The sequence below is a fragment of the Anguilla anguilla genome, chromosome 1 (assembly GCF_013347855.1).
Source record: "Anguilla anguilla isolate fAngAng1 chromosome 1, fAngAng1.pri, whole genome shotgun sequence".
NCBI classification, from domain to species: domain Eukaryota; kingdom Metazoa; phylum Chordata; class Actinopteri; order Anguilliformes; family Anguillidae; genus Anguilla; species Anguilla anguilla.
The window spans coordinates 82,253,485-82,278,214 of record NC_049201.1 but is presented as its reverse complement, the minus strand read 5'-3'; the positions used below and the strand labels follow the sequence as shown (position 1 = coordinate 82,278,214).

The 24,730-nt window shown below is 55.3% G+C and overlaps 1 protein-coding gene across 1 annotated transcript in view; it reads left to right on the top strand.

Annotated features, from left to right (window-relative positions):
• arhgap33 (Rho GTPase activating protein 33) overlaps positions 1 to 24,730 on the top strand; it is a 70,178-nt gene that overhangs the window by 43,569 nt on the left and 1,879 nt on the right. The window contains exons 12-25 of the mRNA XM_035436395.1: positions 110 to 178; positions 2,780 to 2,929; positions 3,724 to 3,826; positions 4,530 to 4,674; positions 5,564 to 5,646; positions 6,776 to 6,883; positions 7,285 to 7,430; positions 14,672 to 14,828; positions 15,075 to 15,214; positions 16,298 to 16,372; positions 18,543 to 19,246; positions 19,741 to 19,915; positions 20,048 to 20,418; positions 22,670 to 24,728. Coding sequence (XP_035292286.1) covers positions 110 to 178; positions 2,780 to 2,929; positions 3,724 to 3,826; positions 4,530 to 4,674; positions 5,564 to 5,646; positions 6,776 to 6,883; positions 7,285 to 7,430; positions 14,672 to 14,828; positions 15,075 to 15,214; positions 16,298 to 16,372; positions 18,543 to 19,246; positions 19,741 to 19,915; positions 20,048 to 20,418; positions 22,670 to 24,728 — 4,485 coding nt within the window. The remainder of the gene's footprint in view (positions 1 to 109; positions 179 to 2,779; positions 2,930 to 3,723; positions 3,827 to 4,529; positions 4,675 to 5,563; positions 5,647 to 6,775; positions 6,884 to 7,284; positions 7,431 to 14,671; positions 14,829 to 15,074; positions 15,215 to 16,297; positions 16,373 to 18,542; positions 19,247 to 19,740; positions 19,916 to 20,047; positions 20,419 to 22,669; positions 24,729 to 24,730) is intronic.

Here is a 24,730-nt window from a genome sequence, read left to right as displayed (position 1 = left end):
TTCCCCTCCAATCACAGCGCAGAGCTGTGGGTGGGGAAAGGCACTGCACTCTCCACCGGATTGATCTCTGATTGGACGCCTCTTTCTGTCTCTGTTGTGGTTGGTGTAGATGGAGACCCTGTGGGCGGGGCCAAACCGTGCACGGTCAGCGTGACTGGACCCCCCTCTCCTTCCTCAGGTGAGCTTCAGCGGCTGCTCTCTCTCTACATCCCTCTTTCTGCTCTTCTCTTTATCTATCTCTCTCTCTTTCCATCCCTTTCTCTCTTTCTAAACCCCTCTTTCTTTCTCTGCCATTCTCTTTATCTGTCTCTCTCTTTCCATCCCTTTCTCTCTTTCTACACCCCTCTTTCTTTCTCTACCCTTCTCTTTATCCATCTCTCTCTCTTTCCATCCCTCTCTCTCTTTCTTCCTTTTGTTGCCTGTTCTGTCTATAGCCTCTGTCCTTTGTTGCAGCAGGTTTCCGTGCTGAAGCGCGATGCCGAATCTAGCAGTTATTTTAAGTTTGATTATGTTTAATTACCCTTATCCGCCTGGTGACAGCTATTGGCTGTTTTTCAGCACGAGTTTAGAGCAGTGGTCTCCAGCCCTGGTCCTGGAGAGCTACAGGGTCTGCTGGTCGTCATGGTGACTCCGCACTTCATGAATCAATCAGAGCAGTCGATTACACAGTTAACTCGACTCACCTGGTGTCTTGGGTCTCAATTGGGTGCTGATTTTAAGGTGAAGACAAAAACCAGCAGACCACCCTGTAGCTCTCCAGGACCAGGGCTGGAGACCGCTGGTTTAGAGACCTCGCGAAGGTGAGCGAGCTTTTAAAACGGCACGGGTGTGTACCGTCGAGGCGTAGCGTGGAAGCGCCCGCGCACACGCGGACGCGTCGCGGGGTTTAAGATGCGGAAACGCCGCGGGAAACGCCTCGGCGCTCGCGTCAGGGTCACGTGTGCGCCGTCGCGCGTTCCGGCGCGCTCTGCTGTCACCCGGTCCGGCCGGCCGGCCCTGAACAGGATCGGGCGGGGCCGGCTCGGCCGCGCGCGCTGCATAAATATTTGAGCCGAGGAGCGCAGCTCCCGCAGACGCAGACGCAGCTGCTGCAGGAGCGACGGCGCGCTCTCTCTGTAGCGTAACGCAGCGACCGCACGTCAGCTCGGGGCCAGCGCGGAACGCGGACGGGAGATCACTCCGGCGTGTAGGGGGGGAGAGCGGTGTGGCGCGTGGCCCCCGGGGGAGCGATGTAGTGCGCACAGGGCGGGGGGAAACCGGGCTGGTAGCCTGAAGGTTGCAGGTTCGATTCCCAGGTAAGGGCATTGCCGCTGCACCCTTGAGCCAGGTACTGAACCTGCGTTGCGTCAGCTTATAACCGGCTGTGTGTGAATGCTGTAGAAACGGATACTTTCCTAAACTGCTAAAAAGCTGTGTGTGTCACTCCGGGTAAGAGTATCTGCCTGTGTTGTTGTTGTTGTTGTTATTGTGTTGTGATGTCACGCTTGGTCTGAGTCAGCACAAGTAAGATCTTGCGTAGCGAAATGCAGTTTTCTCTGCTGGCGTGTGTTATTATTTTAATGCGCCGTTTTAAATGTTGTCGTACGAGTCCCCAGGGCGTGTTACAGTGTGTTTGTCAAGAGTTTGTTTAATGTGCAAGCGCTTGCTTTCTGTTGCGTTTCTTTTTTTTTTCCTCTCTCTCTCTTTCTCTCTCTCTCTCTCTCAGTTCTTCAGCCTTGGTTCCTAAGACTTGCTGGTAACAACTTAAAATGGATTCACATTCATTAATGTATTATTAATATGAGAATCTCTCCCCCCCGCCCCCCCACCCCCACCTCCCCACTCCCGTAACACCTAATTTTATCCCTGAAATCCTGGGGCTGTAAATTCATTTACAAGCATTTATACAACTGCCAGAACGGTGATGGTTTGGGCCGGGGCTAGCTGCTGGAGAGACTGAGGATGGCGTGGTGGTGGGGGTGGGGGGGGGGGTGGGGGGACGTAAGTCTACAGGGAGAAGGACGTAAGTCTCTCAGTGTGTGGCGGAGTTCAGCCTTGAGAAGACAGGCCAACGGTGCTTGTTGTATAAATGAAATCCGCATCATCGGTGTGTTACAAGACAATTTACGTCTCGCTGTCATTGATTTATTTATTTATATTTTCCCCCGCTCTAATCCTCAATTAATTCCCTTAATGCTTACCAGTGATTTGTTGCTTTCTTAGTTGCTTGTGGCTGACTGCTTTATTGGGCGGTAGTACAGTTATTATTGTTTCCACACTTGCAGCGCTGAAGTACCTGCTTCCTGCTTCCAGCTCACTCACCTCGGTCTCATCTAACCACTGCAGCCGTCACACGAGCACACAGACAGGAGCCTCCAGCAGGCCTGCTTGTGTCACAGCTGAACATGTTCCATCGGAACGTAGTAAAAAGTGGTGAATTAAATCATGTTTACTGAGTCACGGAGAGAGAAGTGAGCTGAAGAGAGAGGATGTGAGATTTTAGAGATTTAGAGGAAGGGAGTGAGATCACCTTTGTGATTACAGTGTGTACAGGCTACAGCAGGACGTTGACAAACAATTCGGCGTACAAGGTGGCAGTAAAGCACAGTCCCTCGGACATTCTAGTAGCAGGGTGATGTCTGTGGTGGCCTGTAGCCCCCAGCCTTTCGCTCTGATCTCTATGGTAGATGTGTGAGTGTCAGGGCTGAGCAGTGGAGGAATGCCCCCCCCCCCCCCCCCCCCCTGCTCCTCCTCCCCTCCCCGCCGGCGCGCTCACCTGCTCTCTGTCGCCCCCTGCCAGTGTCCAAGAAGCACGGCAAGCTGATGGGCTTCCTGCGCACCTTCATGAAGTCGCGGCCCAGCAAGCAGAAGCTGAAGCAGCGGGGCATCCTGAGGGAGCGGGTGTTCGGCTGCGACCTGGGGGAGCACCTGCTCAACTCCGGACACGACGGTGGGTCCCGCACACGCTCTCACGCAAGGGGGGGGGGGGGTGAGGGGGGGGGTGAGGGGGCGGGCGCGCAGGTTTAGGGTTCAGCATTGATGCAGTGCGACAGAACCCCTCCCCCCCCCCACCCCCCGCTGTCCCAGGGGTGCTCAGATCTGACTCTCGAGGCTAGTAGCGCTGCTCGCTGCTACCTCAGTGTGAGCGGATCAGTTAATGCCCCTGATTGGCCAGGGACTTAACCCACCTGGCGTCCCAGGTTTGGACCAGTCCCTGATTAGAGGGGCAGAATGAGAACCAGCAGCACCGCTGGCCTTTTTGGGCTGGATTTGCAACATCCCTCTGCTGTGCATTCCTTTCTGTGTTGGAATCCTTGATTTTTAAGTAAAAGGTAATTCTGTCTGAAGTTTTTTTAAAAACTTTTAAAAGCTCCTGTTCTTCATTTGGAATGCATTTCCTTATTTGGTACAGTGCTTTGAGGTCTTATATGGAAAAGGAGTTATAATTTAAAAAATAAATAAATGAACTGCAGTGCTGTCATAAGCCTACACTGGAACTATATAGGATTCAGACAATTTAGTTTTCTAGCTCACGCTAATTTAGACTGTGAAATATCCGACTAAGAGATGGCATAATTAGAATGCTCTAATTAGGGAAAGAGAGAGACTAATTAAAAGACGCGTCGTCGTGCTTGTGAGCTCTAGTTTGGAATGAAAGGGGGGGGGGGGGGGAGCGTCAGAAGGGGTCCGGTTTGCGTTCCGGGGACCCGGCTCACGCTGGGTTCTGCGCCCCGGCCTCTGCAGTCCCGCAGGTCCTGAGGAGCTGCTCCGAGTTCATCGAGAAGTACGGCATCGTGGACGGGATCTACCGGCACTCCGGCGTGTCCTCCAACATCCAGAAGCTCAGGTCAGCCCCCCCCCCCCCTTCCGCTGGTCACGTGACCGCCCGCAGCCGCGCCGAAACCCAAGCAAGACGGGGATATATACGCGTATTCGTGTACTTTTGTCATCTGTAATTTGTTTGAATTAAGTTTCTTAACGGTTAATGTCTCTGCCAGTTTCGTTTCTGTCCTGTCTCCTGGCACCTATTTACTTAAATGCATTCATTGAGTGTTTCACGTTAAACAGAACCATAGCCTTGAATAGGGCCTACACAAACATGTGCTGTGTATTTAACTAAATAAACCTGTCCTGCCTGTTTGCATCCTGAACTTTGTAGGATATCCACTGTGGATGTGTCTCGCTGACTTTTTTGTGCATTTTGTGTCATTGCTTAATCGCTTCTGTGAGATTTATTTGTGCTTATTTTTTTGCTTTCATTATCAAAATGATTGTGCGGCTGTACAGTATGATAGGCCGAGGATTTGGTTACTGGAAGTGAGAGGTTGCGGGTTCAAATCCGGCTGTAGAAGTTTTCTAAGAACTGTATAAGGGTGCCAAAGAAGCAAGAATGTTTCATAGTTTAAAAAAAAAGAAAAGGGACTCAAACTCTCAGTTCTCTCTTTACTAATGAAGGCCTTTTTTTAGGTCCACATTCAGGAAGTCAGCAGCTGAGTTGTGCAGAGAACCTTATGACTCATATGCCCCCCCCCCCTCCCCCTCCCCCACAGGCACGAGTTTGACAGTGAGAATGTTCCGGACCTGACCAGGGACACGTACATGCAGGACATCCACTGCGTGGGGTCTCTGTGCAAGCTCTACTTCCGCGAGCTGCCCAACCCCCTCCTCACCTACCAGCTCTACGACAAGTTTGCAGTGAGTGTTGCGCCCCCCCCCCCAGACCGCACCTCGCCGTCACACCCCTCCCAAATCCCCGTCCTGCTCTCTCACTACCTCTTCTTACAGTCAGCCAGAAACTACGCTCGTTTCTCTTTTTTCACACACAGATTTGTCTTCTGAGCTTTTACATCTTACAGAGTGGATCAATCAACGGAAGTATGCGCATAAAAGTTCTCGCTCTCTTTCCAGAAATCAGTGGTTACCATCTACTGGCCCTGTCCAATATCAGACAGGAGCAGCAAAGCCCTCCTCCGTTTTTTCTAATCTCTCGGTTTCCATGGCTACCCGGTGTCAGATTCGTCGGTCGGTTAGCGTCTACCCTTCCCTGCGGCCGAGAGCTTGATATTAATCTGACTGCGCGGCCTTTGATTTGATGTCACCATGGCGACTGCCGATGGCGGTTCTGACTCGCTGGCTGGCTGTCGGACCGAAGGGCCGTCTGTCTGTCTGCAGCGCCTGACTGGATCTCTGGACCGGCGTGTAAAGGCGCAGTGAACCAGCTCTCCGCTCCCTGCTAGCCGAGCCGCGCCGCGGGCTCGCGCTCGGCCTGCAGCCGGTCCGGCTCACGGGCGTACGCGTCGGCTGAAAACGCGGGGCGTTCGCTCGCTTGCGGTGGCCGTGGTTTTTATCTGATGAGTCTTGAGCTTCACAAGCTTCCCTGCGTACAAACTGAAAATGAAAGGAGTCCTGGGCTTGCCGCGTCTGAGCAGGACCGACGCAGCGTCTGCATGCGTGGTCACACACGGCCTGCTGTACCTTCATTGGCCTGGAGGTGGCAGGCTTTCAGATGCTTGGAATTTTTATGCTGGCATTATATTTATGGAGGTGCCTGATCTGAAGCACGTGTGCCCGTCTGTGCCCGCAGGACTGCATGGAGGAGATGACAGAGGACGAGCGCATGGTGAAGGTCCATGATGTCATCCAGCAGCTTCCTCCTCCGCACTACAGGTACCCCCCCCCCCCCCCACGGCCCCACCCCTCGCCCCCCGCCCCCGAGCAGCTGTTGAGTTTCACTGCGCCAGCTGAGAGGTCGTTCCCGATGCCCTTTCTCCCCCCGGCTCTCCTCTCTCTCCTGCCGCTCCTCGCCCTCCTCATGGCTGGCTCTCAGGAGCACAAACACAAACACACACACACACACACACACACACACACACACACACACACACACACACACACACATACGCGCACACGCACACGCACACGCACACACACACACACACACACACACACATACGCGCACACGCACACGCACAAACACACACACACACACACACACACACAAACACACACACACACACAAACACAAACACACACACGCACACATACACACACACACACACACACACACACACACACACACACACACACACGCGCGCACGTGCACACACACACACACACACACACACACACATACACACACACAGCGATGTGAGAGAGGCTGCCGCTGTACAGGGGTGAACACACGCACACACACACACGCACGCACACGCACACACACACACACACACACACACACACACAGCAGTGTGAGAGAGTCTGTCGCTGTACAGGGGTGAACACACACACACGCGCACACACACGCACACACACACACACACGCAGCGATGTGATTTTTAAAATAAGGGTAAAAACCCTTATTAATCAGGAAATGCTGATTGCTCTGACCCTAAGTGTCTCTGGGCTCGCTGGTGATGTGTTTTTCTGGCATTACTCAGTTATCAGATATGCGTGTGCCCAACGTCCACGGCCTCTGCTCGGTACGTCTGAGAGCAGGGGTCCTCAGTCTTATCCAGAAAGGGCCGGTGTGGGTGCAGGCTTCTGTTCCAACCGAGCAGTTACACACCAGATTCGGCCAATCAGCCGCTAGAGTCTGTGCTAAGAGCCTTGTTTGGTCGGATATGGCGTGTTACTGCTGGGTTGGAACAGAAGCCTGCATCCACACCAGCCCTTTCTGGACAGGACCGAGGGGTTCCTGGTTTAGGGTTAAGATTAGGGGTTATGACTCCTGATTAAGGAGTTTTGTGTTATTTTGTGTATTTGAGCGGGGGGGTGGGGTTTTTTCCCGCCTTTTCTCCAGGACTCTGGAGTACCTGATGAAGCACCTGTCCAGACTGGCGTCCTTTAGTGGAGAGACCAACATGCACATCAAGAACCTGGCCATCGTGTGGGCGCCCAACCTGCTCAGGTGAGCCCGCCCGCGGCGTCCGCGCGTGCACCTGCGGGCGTGTCCGTCTGCTGCCGTGGCAACAAGCGGCCTTTACCCCCCGAGGCTGGCGCCTTGACCACACCACTTACACGATTGTAACTGCGCGCATCTGTGTCTCCATTTTTCTTTGTGTGTGTATATGCACTTGCGCGCATGTGTGGGTGGATTCGCACGTGCTTGTGTGTGTGTGTGGTTGTGTGCGTGTATGTGTGTGCATGTGTGTGCGCGTATGCGTGTACATGTGTGTATATGTGTGTGTACTTGTGTACTTGCGTGTATGTGTACGTGTGTGTATGTGTGTACGTGCGTACGTGTGTGTGTGTGTACGTGTGTACCTGCGTATGTGTGTACGTGTGTATCTGCGTGTGTGCGAGCGACAGGTCCACGGAGATCGAGGTAGTGGGGCTGAGTGGGGCTGACCCGTTTAAGGAGGTGCGGATCCAGTCGGTGGTGGTGGAGTTCCTGCTCAGCAACGTGGAGGTCCTGTTCAGCGACTCCTTCACCTCCGTGGGCCGTTTCAACACCGGTACGCCCCCCGCCCCGCCCCTCCGTCCCGCCCCCTCCGCCAGCCCCTGCGCTTCCTGTCTTCTCTTCCTCCGTCTCTTCTGTTCTTCCCAAGCAGTCTAACCCCTGATTGAACGGCCTGATTCCATGTCGCCGTTGTTCGATCGTCTGTAAATCAGTGCTTTAATATTAATTATTCGCACTAATTATTTTTTTTTTTGTAAGCGATGCTCACTGCGTCTCGTTAATAGCGGTCGCGTCATCGCTTTTGTCTGGAGCACGCTCGCATAGAACTGCGAGCCTAACGGATGGCGGCCTGGTGAATCCGCTGCCCGCCAGCTCTACGCTGAGAGAAGCGCTTCATTGGCTGAGCGGTGGCCTGTAAAACACGGCGGCCTCGTCATTTACATCCTGCAACGAGAGCGCGGGCTCGCAGCATTTTTTATTAGCGTGTGTATGCGTGTGTGTGTGTGCGCGTGTGCGTGACTGCATGTGGGAACCTCCAGAGACCTGGCGAACTTGTCCCGCATACTAAAATTTGACAAATTAATTTTTATAGCGCGATGAGAAATACAGTCAGGTCCTGTGAAGAGAGAGCCTGGCTGCTGTTGGCCTAGTGTAGCTGCGCCTGAGCCCAACTGCACGCGGCTATCTTACGCCCTTTCACCAGCGTGCCCTACGCCCTGACCTGAGCCCAACCGCGCGGCTATCTTACACCCTTTAACCAGCGTGCCCTACGCCCTGGCCTGCGCCCGACCACTATCTTACGCCCTTTCACCAGCGTGCCCTACGCCCTGGCCTGCGCCCGACTGCGCACGGCTATCTTATGCCCTTTCACCAGTGTGCCCTACGCCCTGCCCTGAGCCCGACCGCTATCTTACGCCCTTTAGCCAGCGTGCCCTACGCCCTGCCCTGAGCCCGACCGCTATCTTACGCCCTTACACCACCCTGCCCTACGCCCTGGGCTGAGCCGGTCCTGCTCCATCTCATAACTCCACAGGCTGTTCCGGTGGTGAGAGGCTTAAAGGAGCCCCGGGCTCTTCCTCGTATGCGAGTCTGATTCTGCACTTTAAAATCGAGCGTCATTCCCTCGCGTTACAAAATCACATGAGCAGCCTGCCGCTCGTTCTGCCCCAGACCCTGTTTGCTTTATTTATGAGGATGATCTGCGCCGCGTAGAGAACTGGAGGTGTTTCGTTCTGTGATCGCGGCGGCTTTCACATCCCTCTCTGTCCTCCTGACGCCGGCCTTCGCTGCAGCCCCACAGAAAATGATCCGCAGCTCTCATCGCTGTTGTTTATCTCCTTGTTCTTGCACTGAACCTGCAGCAGAGAAGATGTTTTTGTTCATTTTGACTCTGCTGAGCCACACAGTCCTTAGCGTGGTTTAATTTGCAATATGTGCAGATTCCATCGTACGCACTCCTGTAATGTGTAGGTACGCACAGACCCGTTTTTCGATCATACGCACTCCAGACCCGTTTGCTGTGCCGTGTGAAGGTGCCCGCGGATATTAAACATGGTCTGTGAGACTCGTCAGTACTGCGGTGTGTAACGGGCCGTGTTGTGAAATGGGCCTGTCGTCGCTGATGGTGCAGTTCTAGTGATGCTGGTGTGTGTGAGTCCAGGTGGCTCCAGGTGAAGCTTCCCTGTGAAGGCCTCCCTGTGAAAGCTTTGCAGGATTTATCCTGCTGTCGCTGCGCTGGGGAGAAGTGAAACAGTAGAGAGAGAACTGTACAGCAAACACTTCGCTGCCATAGCAACCCATGCTCTGTGTGGCGAAGCAGGACTGTGGCCAAACCGCGTAGCTACCGAGGTACTGGCGCCTTTATTGAATGGCTGTTCCGAGCGAAACCTGGAAGAAGATCAAGTCAAGTCCTGCCTTTCAGTGATTTTGAATGATCGAACGCGAGCGGCAGGAAGGCCGATGCTGGTGCCAGAAACGCCGGTGCCTTCTCGTTAGGGTGAAGAGACGCCAGCCTGTGGGACGCGGGAGTCGCCGTAGATACGCAAACGAGCGGCAGATATCAGACGCTGGCGGTAATACCGCTGGAAATACCGCCGTCCTTCTGTCTGTCGCTGGCGCCTTTCATCCCTGGTTTCCATTCTGCTGTTGCAGTCAAAGCTCACAGTTCTGCTTCAGTGGCAGAATTTGGTTATCAAAGGGAGAGTATGTAACCCTTTCCAGCATCAACAGGATCTCGTCCCCACCCGCTGCTTAGTGGTTCCTGTGTTACTGCGCTCACAGAATGTTAACTGCGCTCACAGAACGTTACTGAGCTCACGGAATGTTACTGCGCTCACAGAACGTTACTGAGCTCACGGAATGTTACTGCGATCACAGAATGTTACTGCGCTCACAGAATGTTACTGCGCTCACAGAATGTTACTGAGCTCACGGAATGTTACTGCGCTCACAGAATGTTACTGCGCTCACGGAATGTTACTGCGCTCACAGAACGTTACTGAGCTCACGGAATGTTACTGCGCTCACAGAATGTTACTGCGCTCACGGAATGTTACTGAGCTCACAGAATGTTACTGAGCTCACAGGATGTTACTGCGCTCATGGAATGTTACTGCACTCGCAGAATGTTACTGAGCTCACGGAATGTTCCTGCGCTCACAGAATGTTACTGAGCTCACAGAATGTTAACTGCGCTCACAGAACGTTACTGAGCTCACGGAATGTTACTGCGCTCACAGAACGTTACTGAGCTCACGGAATGTTACTGCGCTCACAGAACGTTACTGAGCTCACAGGATGTTACTGCGCTCACGGAATGTTACTGCACTCGCAGAATGTTACTGAGCTCACGGAATGTTACTGCGCTCACAGAATGTTACTGCACTCACAGAATGTTACTGAGCTCACAGAATGTTAACTGCGCTCACAGAACGTTACTGCGCTCACGGAATGTTACTGCGCTCACAGAATGTTACTGCGCTCACAGAATGTTACTGAGCTCACAGAATGTTAACTGCGCTCTCAGAACGTTACTGAGCTCACGGAATGTTACTGAGCTCACAGGATGTTACTGCGCTCACGGAATGTTACTGAGCTCACAGAATGTTACTGAGCTCACAGGATGTTACTACGCTCACAGAATGTTACTGAGCTCACAGAATGTTAACTGCGCTCTCAGAACGTTACTGAGCTCACGGAATGTTACTGAGCTCACAGGATGTTACTGCGCTCACGGAATGTTACTGAGCTCACGGAATGTTACTGCGCTCACAGAATGTTACTGCGCTCACAGAATGTTGCTGCGCTCACGGAATGTTACACAGAATGCTACTGCGCTCACGGAATGTTACTGCGCTCACAGAATGTTACTGCGCTCACAGAATGCTACTGCGCTCACGGAATGTTAGCGTCCCTCTACCCTCGTATAAATTACGTCTCTCTCTGTACCGGCTCCAGTGAAAACTCCAGTGAATTATTTATGCGTGCGTCTCCTCCGCGCTGCTGCTGAACATATGAGCACTTCTGCCTGTCTCTGTGTCTGTCGTCTGCAGCGTCCGTTAAGTAATGACTGACTGTACGCCTAATTCAGCGGGACACAGCCTTTGCTCGACCGCAGCAGAGCTACCTGACGTGATGCAGCAGCGCTTCATAACGCGCTCTCGCCACAACGGCGTGCGATAGCGAGAGCACAGCGCTAACCTGCTTAATTAACACCACTGCTGCGCCCTGCACACACTGTACAGCTGAGCGCCAAGCGCCCGCCAGATTTCACGCTTCACTTCTGCCTGTGGCGCTCATGCCACTTCACACACACACACACACAGACACACACACACACACACACACACACATACACACACGCACACACACACACACACGCATGCACACATACACACACATGCACACACACACATGCACACACATACACACACACACACACACACACACACGCATGCACACATACACACACATGCACACACACACATACACACACATACACACACACACACACCACACATGCACACATACACACACACACACACGCACACACACACGCACAAACACACATGCACACATACACACGCACACACACACACACATACACACACACACGCATGCACACACACACGCACACACACAGACACATGCACACACACACGCATCCATACACACACGCACACATACACGCACGCACGCACACACAGACACACACGCACACACCCGCACACACCCACACACACCCACACACACACGCATGCACACATACACACACACACACACACACGCATGCACACACACACGCATCCATACACACACACACACATGCACACGCACACACACACATGCACACGCACACACACACGGACGCATGCACACACACGCACACACACACCCACACACACACACATACACACACGCGTGCACACACACACACACGCACACGAACGCAGGACCCGGGTGAGTAAAGTGGAGCGGGGGGGCTGTGTGTCTCCGTAGCGACGGACGGGGAGGCGCATAAGATCCCGCGGGCGCTTCCGCGAAACCGGCTGGTGAGCCTGCAGGAGGCCCGTGGCGAGGCGGCGGGCGGAGTCGCGGCGGACGAGGGGGTCCCAGGACCCCTCCCCCTGCCCACCCTCTGTGCCCTGAGCGAGGAGAACCGCCGCTACTCCATGTTCTGAGCCGCGGCCGCGGACTCGTCCCTAAGATGGCCGCCCGGCCCCCGCCCGCGCTTCGCGTGGTCGCGAGATGCTCTTCGTCCACCTCCTCTTCACCATCATCGTCTGTCTGCCCCTCGTGTGTGATCTGGGGAAGAATGTTCACATTATTACGCAAAGCGCACGTGACTGTTTTTCTCCCCGAGCAGTTTGCGCTGTCCTTTTCTTTTTCCCTTTGTGCTGACATGTTGGGAAGATGCTGTTTACTTTGATAAATATTCATAATGTTTGCTCCTGCCCTCAGGGTGGGCTTTTGCCCGTACGGCTGGTATGTACAGAGATGCCCTTTGTTTGCTTGTTAGGAACTAAGCTGGCCTCTGAGGCAATGTGTGAAATGTACAACCTGCTGGACCCCTGCTTTAGAAATAAATATTGTCTATCCACTCCGCTTGAATTTCACTGGAATCCACCGTGGTACACTACAGTGTGTGTGTGTGTGTGTGTGTGTGTGTGTGTGAGAGAGAGAGAGAGGGAGAGAGAGCGAGAGACAGAGAGAGCGAGAGAGTGTTTGTGTGTTTCTAAGCATGTGTTATGCGGGTAAGATGTTCATGTTGACTATATATACTGTACTGAGTGTAGAAGGCCAGCCCGAGCTGTTGCCATGGAGATTGTGTGTTTGTGCATTGAACTGAGCTAAGTGTGTTGTGTTTAAGGTGGCACACCTGAGTCCCAGTGAGCAGGTAATATCCCCTCTGATACATGCTTTTCAGGTGTGTCTGCTCTCTCCACACGGAGTGTGTAACCCCAGCGCGTACGTCTGTTACTAGGCCCAGCAGTTTGTGTTACTGGGCCTGGCGGTTTGTGTCGCTGGTCTCTCTCAGTGTGCGTTTGTGTTACTGGGCCCAGCGGTTTGTGTCGCTGGTCTCTCTCAGTGTGTGTTTGTGTTACTGGGCCCAGCGGTTTGTGTTACTAGGCCTAGAGGTTTGTGTCGCTGGTCTCTCTCCGTGTGTGTTTGTGTGTTACTGGACCTGGCGGTTTGTGTCGCTGGTCTCTCTCAGTGTGTGTTTGTGTGTTACTGTGCCTGGCGGTTTGTGTCGCTGGTCTCTCTCAGTGTGTGTTTGTGTTACTGGGCCTGGCGGTTTGTGTCGCTGGTCTCTCTGTGTGTGTTTGTGTTACTGGGCCTGGCGGTTTGTGTCGCTGGTCTCTCTCTCAGTGTGTGTTTGTGTTACTGGGCCTAGCGGTTTGTGTTACTGGTGTCTCCAGTGTGTGTTTGTGTGTTATTGGGCCTGGCGGTTTGTGTCGCTGGTCTCTCTCAGTGTGTGTTTGTGTGTTACTAGGCCTGGCGGTTTGTGTTACTGGGCCTGACGGTTTGTGTCGCTGGTCTCTCTCAGTGTGTGTTTGTGTGTTACTAGATCTAGCGGTTTGTGTCGCTGGTGTCTCCAGTGTGTGTTTGTGTGTTACTGGGCCTGGCAGTTTGTGTTGCTGGGTCTGGCGGTTTGTGTTACTGGGCCTAGCGGTTTGTGTCACTGGTGTCTCTCTCAGTGTGTGTTTGTGTTTCTAGGCCTGGTGGTTTGTGTCGCTGGTCTCTCTCAGTGTGTGTTTGTGTTACTGGGCCTGGCAGTTTGTGTCGCTGGTCTCTCTCAGTGTGTGCGTCTGTGTTGCTGGTCTCTCTCTCGCGAGCGGCTCTTCGCCCTGTGAGCTCTGATAGGCTCTTACGCTCCGCTGCCATCCGGTCCCCACGCCCCCAGCTTCTGCTCTCTGCCCCCTGTGCGCCGCTCGCGAAGCCCGCGGAACCTTCCGGTGACCTTATCCCGGGCCTGTGACCTTTGACCCCTGCGTGGTGCAGGCTTTGCCCCGTCTAGGGCAGCAGCGCCCCCTGCAGGACGGCTGCAGAGCTCAGTGAACTCCGGTGGTGAAAGGCTGGTTTCTGACCAGCGGTGGGAGAGAGCAGCGGCTGCTGTTCCTCTCAGATGAGCGCAGTCTCAGTGCCTGGGGCCGCTGTGCTCACTGCTTCCTGCCTGGGGGCGGAGCCTGTGGCTGTGTGAAACGGCGAGGAGGGCCTGTGATTCTGCTGCACTCCCAGAGCCTCGCTCTCCCTCTCTCTCTCGCTCGCTCTCTCTCTCTCTCTCGCTCGCTCTCTCTGTCTCTCACTCCCCCTCTCTCTTTCTCTCTCCCTCCACCTCTCTCTCTCTTTCTTTTTTTCTTGTTCGCTCTCCCTCCCCCCCTCTCTCTCTCGCTCTCTCTCTTTCTCTCTCTCCCTCTCTCCCTCCCCCCCCCTCTCTCTCTGCTTGCTATGTGTCTGTTCTCTGCTTGTCTGGATGTCTGTGCCTTATTGTGGCATCTGTCAGTTTGCCCCATAGTTTGGATATTTATCTACATGAATGAATTTTCTCTCTCCCCCACCCTCCCTCTCTCCATCCCTCCCTCCCTCTTTCTCTCCCCACCCCTCCTTCTCTCTCTCCCCATCTCTCTCCCTTCTCATCCCTATCTCTCTCTCTCCCCTCTCTCTGTCCGTCCCTGCCTCCCTCTCTCCCCTCCCTCTCTCTCTCTCCTCCCTCCCTCCCTCTCTCTCTACCCTCCCTCTGTCCCTCCCTCCCTCTCTCTCTTTCTCTCCGTCCCTCCATCTCACCCTCTCTCTCAGACCGCCGCTCCCTGACCAGGCCTAAGTCCTTTGTGTCGACCCGGCTGCTGTCCCTGGAGGAGGCCCAGGCGCGGACGCAGGCTCCCCTCCTCCTGCAGGGGGCGCCCCTCTCCTTCCAGGGGAAATTCCACACCGTCCTGGACCTTCCCCCCGACAGGTGGGGGCTCCCTGAGTGGGGGGGGTTGGGAGGGGGTGGGGTTTGGTCAGCCGGGGTAGCTGTGCCATTGCCATTGACCAGTCACGTGAGGTTTCTAACGTTTCAAAACAGCTGTGTACAGGCTGCTGGAGTGCATGTAGCTGCAGGTTTGTAATTTGATCTCTAATCCATACCTTACCACTGCTCTTCTCCATTTCATCTTCTTTCATTTCTCTCTCTCTCTCTCTCTCTCTCTCTCTCCCGCAGGAGGAAGAGGGGGATGAAGGTGCGGAAGTCAGCGGGTGGGAGCTGGAAAACGTTTTTCGCCATCGGAAAGCCTGCCGGGTCGGGCCGTCGCAAACCAATGAGGATCAGCTCACTGTTCCAGCCAACCACGTCCCACGCTGGTATAACCCCGCCCCCTTACCCCATCTGACACTCCCACGCTGGTATAACCCCGCCCCCTTACCCCATCTGACACTCCCACGCTGGTATAACCCCGCCCCCTTACCCCATCTGACTCTCCCACGCTGGTATAACCCCGCCCCCTTACCCCATCTGACACTCCCACGCTGGTATAACCACGCCCCCTTACCCCATCTGACAATCCCATGCTGGTATAACCCCGCCCCCTTACCCCATCCCACCACGTCCCACGCTGGTATAACCCCGCCCCTACCCCATCTGACACTCCCACGCTGGTATAACCCCGCCCCCTTACCCCATCCCGCCACTTCCCACGCTGGTATAACCCCGCCCCCTTACCCCATCCGAATCTCCCACACTGGTATAACCCCGCCCCCTTACCCCATCCAAATCTCCCACACTGGTATAACCTTTTCCCCTACCCCTTCCCTCCCTCCACCACTGGTATTGCAGTATCCATTTTTACCATTACAGTAACTGTAAATGCCACCATCATTCAAGTAGTGCCATTTAAGGTGGAATCATAATAGTAGTTCTGTAAACAAAGAAGTGATTTTAGTGTTTTTGCATTTATTAAAATTATTTATTTTTTTGCTTGAAAGTTGCCCAAAGTTCTGCCTCAGTCCACAGTAATGTATCATAAATTTATTTCATCTTTGCCACGAGTCATATTTTTTGTTAAATGAGTGCAATGCATTTCTAATGTTTTGTTCATTAATATTCAATTAAACAGCTCATTTTTCATCTGTGGCAGTGTTGCTGTACAGTTTCAGCCAATATTGCGTTTTTTATAGTTTCGTCTGTTTTTTTTTTTTGTTTTTAAGGAGGTAATTTATCACTGTGAAGTCGTAAATATGTCCTGCTGATGCAGTGTGGGTGTCGTATCTGAATAATGTGTCTTCGATTAAACTGTTTAGGCCCAATAAATGAACATAATGTGCCAGTCTCTCACCCTTATCAATCTCTCTCTCTCTCTCCCCCGCTATCTCCCTGTCTTTCCCCCTCTCTCCCCTCCCCTCTCCTCCTCTGTATTGATTTGTGTCTCTGTGTTTTGGCTGCCCTAGGTTGTCGGGTGGATAGCGTTACGTTGCGCTCGGCTAAGAGCGAGGAGTCTTTGTCGTCCCAGCACAGCGGTGCAGGTAGGATACAGTAAACAAAGAATCCCCTTCGGGCCCTGTATGTTTGAATCCGTACGCATGTCGGAAATCCCAATCTGGCAACCTGGCTGTGGATGTCCACGGGCATAAATCTGGCAACCCGGCTGTGGATGTCCACGGGCATAAATCTGGCAACCCGGATGTGGATGTCCACGGGCGTAAATCTGGCAACCCGGCTGTGGATGTCCACGGGAATGAATCTGGCAACCCGGTTGTGGATGTCCACAGGCATACCACTGGCAACCCGGCTGTGGATGTCCATGGGAGTAAATCTGGCAAACCCGGCTGTGGATGTCCATGGGAGTAAATCTGGCAAACCCGGCTGTGGATGTCCATGGGAGTAAATCTGGCAACCCGTCTGTGGATATCCACGGACGCAAATCTGGCAACCCGACTGTGGATGTCCACAGGCGTAAATATGGCAACCCGACTGTGGATGTCCACAGGATGTAAATCTGGCAACCCGGCTGTGGATGTCCACAGGCGTAAATCTGGCAACCCGTCTGTGGATGTCCACAGGCGTAAATCTGGCAGCCCGGCTGTGGATGTCCACGGGCGTAAATCTGGCAACCCTGCTCCTGATGGTCGTGTGATATCAGCGGAGGTGCTCCAGGTCTGCAGGCCCGCTGTTTCTCCGTGCGGAGCCGCTCTAGGGAACGGGATCGAAGGCTTTTTCCGTTTCAGATCCCCCTCCTCACCGCACGGTGAACAGTCAGCGCTGCTGCCCTGCAGGCTGGGCTCCGTTCTCCCCGCCATTCCCCCGTTAGTTTCACTGCAGCTCTGTCCAGGTCACATAATCCAGTGTGTCTGTCTGCCGCCTCCCCCCACATATCTCCGTCTGTCACTCTTTCTTCATCCCTCTTTTTTTTACTTTTATTTCCCTCACGTTGCTCTTTCCCCTCGGGTCTTTCTCTCTCTGTCTCGATTCAATAATGCGTTATTGGCATGACTGTGTGTGAACAATATTGCTTTCTCTCTCTCCTTCTCTCGCTCCCTTCTCTCTGAATCTCTCCCACTTTCATTTACTCTATACCTCCCTCTCTCTCTTTCGGTCTCTCTTTCCCTCAGTTTTTTTCAACTTCAGTTGAACTACTTAATTGGCTGGAGAGTTATAGTCCTATATATTGCCAAAGCAACATATAGAACATACCGGAATATGGAAACCACACATACAACATAAAACCTGTATGGCTCATAGGAGATTTCCCTTTCTTAATGGTAGTATGTACAGTATGAAAGAGAATGACTCTCTCTCTTTACCTGTTTGTCCGTGCATAGCCAGGTTAGCCTGTGCTCCCTGTATAGCCAGGTTAGCCTGTGCTCCCTGCATAGTCAGGCTAGCCTGTGCTCCCTGCATAGCTAGGTTAGCCTGTGCTCCCTGCATAGGTAGGTTAGCCTGTGTGCGCTGCATAGCCGTGTTAGCCTGTGTTCCCTGCATAGCCAGGTTAGCCTGTGCTCCCTGTATAGCCAGGCTAGCCTGTGATCCCTCTATAGCCAGGTTAGCCTGTGTTCCCTGCATAGCCAGGTTAACCTGTGCTCTCTGCGTTGCCAGGTTAGCCTGTGTTCCCTGCATTGCCGGGTTAGCCTGTGTGCGCTGCATAGCCTGGTTAGCCTGTGTTCCCTGCATAGCCAGGTTAGCCTGTGTTCCCTGTATAGCCAGGTTAGCCTGTGCTCCCTGTATAGCCAGGTTAGCCTGTGTTCCCTGCATAGCCAGGTTAGCCTGTGTTCCCTGTATTACCAGGTTAGCCTGTGCTCCCTGCATAGCCAGGTTAGCCTGTGTTCCCTGTATTACCAGGTTAGCCTGTGCTCCCTGTATAGCCAGGTTAGCCTGTGTTCCCTGTATAGCCAGGTTAGCCTGTGCTCCCTGTATAACCAGGTTAGGCTGTGTTCCCTGTGTAGCCAGGTTAGCCTGTGCTCCCTGCATAGCCAGGTTAGCCTGTGCTCCCTGTATAGCCAGGTTAGCCTGTGCTCCCTGTATTGCCAGGTTAGCCTGTACTCCCTGTATAGCCAGGTTAGCCTGTGTTCCCTGTATAGCCAGATTAGCCTGTGTTCCCTGCATAGCCAGGTTAGCCTGTGCTCCCTGTATTGCCGGGTTAGCCTGTGCCTTTCCCATGTCCAGGCTGCGGTTGCTGACGCGGCGTTTCTCTCTCAGGTCAGTGCAAGCTGCAGAGGCTGCGCAGGCCCCGCTCCAGCAGCGACGGCTTGGCTCTGGCCGCCTCCATGGAGCCGCAGCTGCTCCCCCCGAGCCGCTCCTACGACAGCCTCCTCCCGGAGGAGGCGCGCGACCGCGAGGAGGAGCAGGACGAGGAGGAGGAGGAGGACGAGGAAGACGAGGAGGCCGTGTACATGCTCCCGGACTTCTCCCAGGACCCCGCCTCTGCCTGGATGTCGGAGGACGTCATCGACTTCAGCCCCACCTTCCTGGAGGACGGGCCAATCGGGCTGGGCGGGGGCGGAGGGGGCGGGGCCAGCGGGGGCAGGGAGTCCCCGCCCACTGCCACGCCCCCTCCCTACCGCTGCGTGGGCCACCAAAGCCACGCCCACACGCGCTCCCACAGCCAGCGCTCCATGACCGAGGACCCGGACTCCGTGCTCAACCAATCGGAGGCGGCGGCGAGGCGGAGCCTGATCCTGGCGGCCGCGGCGCCGCCCGTGCAGGTGTACTGCCAGCACCGCCCGCCCGCCGCCAACGCCGAGCCCAACGCCAGCCCCGCCCACGGCCAGCCCCCCGCCTCCCAGCCCCCGCCCGAGCGCCGCTCCTTCACCCGCAAGGTGGTGCACGCCCTCTCCCCCAAGGCCCCCAAATCTCCGCCCCTGGACATCTCCGACCCCATCGCCATCAGCGTGCCCGCCAAGGTGCGTCCCTGGAGCCGCGTGATGGACAGGCACTCCTTAGGCCTTATGACAAACGGCATTGCCTGTTAGAGTGTTGGTCTTTGTGTGTGTGTGTGTGTGTGGTCTGGATGTCTTTGTGTGTGTGTGTGTGTGTGTGTGTGTGTGTGTGGGTCCGGGTGCCTTTGTGTGTATGTGTGTATGTCTTTGTGTGTGTGTGTGTGTGGGTCTGCGTGTGTGAGTGTGTGTGTGGTCTGCGTGTGTGTGTGTGTGTGTGTGGGTCTGCGTGTGTGAGTGTGTGTGTGGTCTGCGTGTGTGTGTGTGTGTGTGTGTGTGTGTGGGTCTGCGTGTGTGAGTGTCAGGTGTATGTACATGGTTAAGCACCTGCTCATTTATAACTCACCTCAGTGAGTGTCTGAACAGTATCATGTTTCTGAAGCCCTACGTCTGGCAGAGACTCATCACTTATACGCAGATATGAAGCTGAAACGCTTGTTTCCTTTTCCCCGGTTGTCAAGGTGCTGGAGATGATTGGCGGGCGTGCGGGCGAATTGCAGCCCGGGACCCAGGGCACAAGCTCCTCCCAGCCGCCGCAGATGATCTCCATGCTGCTGAGGTCATGTGACTTCCAGCTGACCGAGAGCTGCCAGCAGGAGATCCGCAGCAAGCTGGGCCCTGACCCCAAGGTCAAAGGTCAGCATGAGGAAAAGAGTTCTGTGTTTATTATTATTATTATTACTCCTCATAGCGGAAGGCTAATTCTCTGATAAATCTTTGCTCCCACTTTGTACCCCTCCTACTCCCCCCTCCTCCTTCCTCTCCCAGGATTCATGCTGCCCACTGGCCCCTCCCTCCCGTCCCAGCAGCCCCCTCCACCCCCGCCCAAGAACCCCGCCCGCCTCATGGCCCTGGCGCTGGCGGAGAGCGCCAACAAGGCCCTCCGGCAGGGGGCCTCGCCCCCCTACCGGCCCCCCCTGCCCAAGCCCCAGGAGCCCCTGGAGTCCCGCTTCATGAGGTCCGTCTCCGTGGACGCGGGCGAGGTGCTCTCCGGCTCCTCCCCCGCCGACGCCAGCCAGCTCTACTCCACGGTGCGCCCCCTGTCTGTGTGGATGTCTGAGGGCCAGAGCAACGGCAACGCCGCCATCGCCACCGCGAGCGAGGGAGGGGAGCAGCAGAGTGGGCGGAGTCCGGGCCATGTACGTCTGTCTGTCCGTCTGTGTCCCTCCGTCTTCGTCCGTCTGTCTGTCCGTCTGTCTGTCTATGTTTGTCTGTCTGTCTGTATGTATGTATGTATGTCTGTATCTGTCCCTCTGTGTCTGTATATATGTCTGTCTATGACTGTATCTGTCCCTCTGTTTGTCTGTATCTGTCTGTCCGTCTGTTTGTCTATGTATGTCTGTATCTGTCTGTCTGTCTGTATGTATGTCTGTATCTGTCTGTCCGTCTGTTTGTCTATGTATGTCTGTATCTGTCTGTCTGTCTGTATGTATGTCTGTATCTGTCCCTCAGTGTCTGTATGTATGTATGTCTATGACTGTATCTGTCCCTCTGTCTGTCTGTCTATGTCTGTATCTGTACATCTGACTGTATGTCTGTATCTGTCTGTCTGCCTGTCTGTATCTGTCTGTTTGTCTGTCTATGCCTGTATCTATCTGTCTGGCTGGCTGGCTGTCTCTCTGTCTGTCTGTCTGTCCATATCTGTCTATCTCGCTGTGCATCTGTCTGCGTTTCTGTTTTTATTGGTCTGTTTGTTTCTTTATTTTTTGTTCTTTGTTTCTGCGTTTCGTTTTCTGTTCTCATTTCTGTAATTCTGTACCTAGCCCCTTCAGTTGAGTTCCTCGTGCTGAACCAGCAGCTGATACACGCAGTGATGTTTCCAGTGTGTAATATACACAAGCAGTGCTGCAGGACAGCAAGTGTACATTTTAGCCAATGAACGGACATAAAATATAAACAGACATAAAGACATATAAGATAAAGAAGTAAAGCACAGGCCGTGAGCTAAGGAAGTAAATGAATGAACCTAAAGGAATACTTATATTTCTGACATTTAAAGTATATCTGTATCTAGATGTATATGTTTGTGTGAGCTCCTGTATCTGTTTGTGCTGAGATGAGGCAGGTTTGTCTGAATCACCTCACATAAGAGCTTTATAAAGTGTTCATGTGCACTGCATAGTTCCTCCATGACCACTGCATGAACATTCATGACCAGTCAATGGCAGTCAATGACAACCCACTTATACTGAGGTTACCGTGACAGACTGATGTCATGTAGGATGGTCTTTGATATGACCATGAAGGTCAGAAAGCGATACTGGCATAGTCCTAAGACACTCAGTTGGAATTAAGGGCTTATTAATTGTTATGTCGTGCTGATATTATGTTGAGCAACATACAGTAAGGCTTTATGTTGTTCACAAGGAGGGGTTTTTTTTAGTTGAAATCAGTACCGTTTTGATCTAATTGATGTTTCTCTCGGTGCACGTTAAAAATTGGGTCGAGCTATTTTCAGTAAAACCGTAATTATCTGGCCCGTAATGAAAAGGAATGTAACTGAGCTCGCAGAAAAGTTTCCTCCTAATTATCCCGCTCCTGCAGATGTGGAGAGAGATACAGACCTGGCGAGGACATTAAGCTTTCTCTGTGCTAATGACCCTGATATGAGTCAACCTTCAGCTTGCTTTCCACCGGGACACCGGGCCCCCCCCCCCACCCCGCCCCGCTGGCTCTGACTGCAGATGCATGTGCCTGCTATGTGTCTCTATCTGTGTGTCTGTGCATGACTGTGTATAACACTTAGAATGGTTTTAGAGAAGGACATAACTGTGTATAACACTTAGGATGGTTTTAGAGAAGGACATGACTGTATAACACTTAGGATGGTTTTAGAGAAGGACATGACTGTGCATAACACTTAGGATGGTTTTAGAGAAGGACATGACTGTGTATAACATAGGATGGTTTTAGAGAAGGACATGACTGTGTATAACACTTAGAATGGTTTTAGAGAAGGACATGACTGTGTATAACATAGGATGGTTTTAGAGAAGGACATGACTGTGTATAACACTTAGAATGGTTTTAGAGACGGACTTGACTGTGTATAACATAGGATGGTTTTAGAGAAGGACATGACTGTGTATAACATAGGATGGTTTTAGAGAAGGACATGACTGTGTATAACACTTAGGATGGTTTTAGAGACGGACTTGACTGTGTATAACATAGGATGGTTTTAGAGAAGGACATGACTGTGTATAACATAGGATGGTTTTAGAGAAGGACATGACTGTGTATAACATAGGATGGTTTTAGAGAAGGACATGACTGTGTGTGTGTGTCTGTGTGTGTGAGTGCGTGTGTGTCTGTGCCTGTGTGTGCGTGCGTGCGTGCGTGTCTGTGCCTACGCGTGTGCTGAGCTGACGTGTGCTCGTTCTCTCCCAGGACACGGGCACGCTCTCCTCTGACTCCTCGGTGTCGGACTCGGGCGGGTCCAACTCGGAGGCCACGCCCAGCAGCTCCTCCGGGGACTCGGACTCCGCGTCCAGCCCCGTCTACAAGAACCAGGAGGAGCCCCTGGCCCCGCCCCCCCCGCAGGCCCCGCCCCCCGCCCGGCCCGGCCCGCCCCCGTTCCCCGAGGAGCCGGAGTCCCCCGCCCAGAGGAAGCCCCCGGCCTACTCCCGCCAGTTCTCCGCCCCCCACCTCCAGCAGAAGGGGGCGCCGCAGAGCCGGTCTCCGCCGCACCCCCAGCTCCTGCACTCCAAATCCGAGTGCTCCCCGCTGGCCCAGGTGCGGCCCAAGGTGCCCCCCAAACCCGCGGAGCAGGCGCCCCCCCGCGCCCCCCTGTCCCGCGCCGATAACTACATGCGGCGCTCGCTGGACGCCGCGCGCGTCCGACGCCTCATCACGCAGTCCCAGAGCGGCCCCCCCGGGGGCCCGCCCAACCCGCCCCTGTCCCGCGCCTTCTCCGAGCGCCTGAGCGGGGCGTCCGGGTACCGGCTGCCCCCGCCCCAGCCCGCCCAGATCCGGCCCGTCCCCACGGAGGACCAGGGCAAGGCCGAGAACTTCTACTACGAGATTTCGGGGCCCGAGCACCCGCAGGCCCCGCCCAGCTACGCCTGGCACAGCTACCAGAACATGCGGCTGGAGGCCGAGGGCAACTACCGCCCGTCCCACAGCGAGGCGGGCCAGCGGCCCCTGTCCCGGAGCCAGCACCCACCGCACCCCCACCCGCACCCGCACCCCCACGCCCACCCGCACCCGCTCCACGCCCAGGGCGCCATGCTGCCCCGCGCCCCCCAGCTGTGGTCCTCGGAGGCCACGCGAGCTTGGGCGGCTGCCCACTCCCACTCCCACTCCTTCTCCCACGGCCACGGCCACGCCCACCCGCACCCCCACCCCCAAACGCATCGCCAGGCCTCGTCCTCGGTGCGCCTGTCCCGCAGCGACATGCACCCCGTCCTGATGGGCAGCCCCCCGGTCCCCTCCGCCCTGCCGCTCTCCGTTCACAAGCCCCAGCGGGGCGGGTCCGGCCACGCCCCCCACCGCTCCCCGTCTGCCGACCCGTCCGCCGCCCAGCTGCACCCCTACTTCGAGAACGGCAAGGTGTGCTACCGCTACTTCGAGGCGTCCCGGGCTGTGGAGGACCAGCCCCCCCTCCCGCGGCCCTCCGCCCATCCGCCGCACCCCCACCACAAGCCCTCCTCTTCCTCCTCGCCCCCCCCGCCGCCCCCCAAACAGCCCCCGCCCCCCCGGCCCCAGGACCGGCCCGAGCCCATCTACGTCAACTTCCCCTTCGCCGCCCCCCCGGCACCCGCCAAAACCTGGCTCACCACCGACCTGGACGGCGACGCCCAGCAGACGTCCCAGCCCCCGGCCCCGCCCCCGGACCCGCCCCCCGAGGCGGAGCCGCCGTCGCCCGTCCCGGAGGAGCAGGGGAGCCCGCGGGGGCCCGAACCCGGCGGGTACCAGAGCCCGCCCCGCGCCGACGCCGCCAAAGACGCGCCCGTCGCCACGGCGACGCACTACCGCAGCCGCTCGGACCCCAGCTCGGCTGGGGCGGGGCCCGGCCTGACGGGGAAGGAGATCGCCTCCCTGCTGATCGAGAGGCTGGCGGAGGACGAGGGGGACGACGGCGCCTGCGCCGTCACCTCCTCCTCCGCCTCCTCCTCCCCCCTGCTGGAGCAGCCGCCCAACCCCTACCCCAGCCAGCACCCGCACCCCCACCAGCCCGCCTACAACGTGTACACCCCCGGGCCGTCCCGCAGCCCGGCCGGCCCGCCCCGCGCGGGGAGCTTCCACCGGCAGGACCCCCTGCGCCGCTCCGCCTCCTCCTCCGGCACGCAGTACCGCCAGGCCTTCGACGTCATGCCGTCCGGCGACCACGTCCTCAAGTTCTACCGCCCCCAGGACTTCGCCCCCGGCCCCCTGGGGGAGAGCCCCAACCCCTACCCCGGCCGGCCCCTGTACCAGGACCCCCCCTACCCCAGCCGCAGCCCCCAGGAG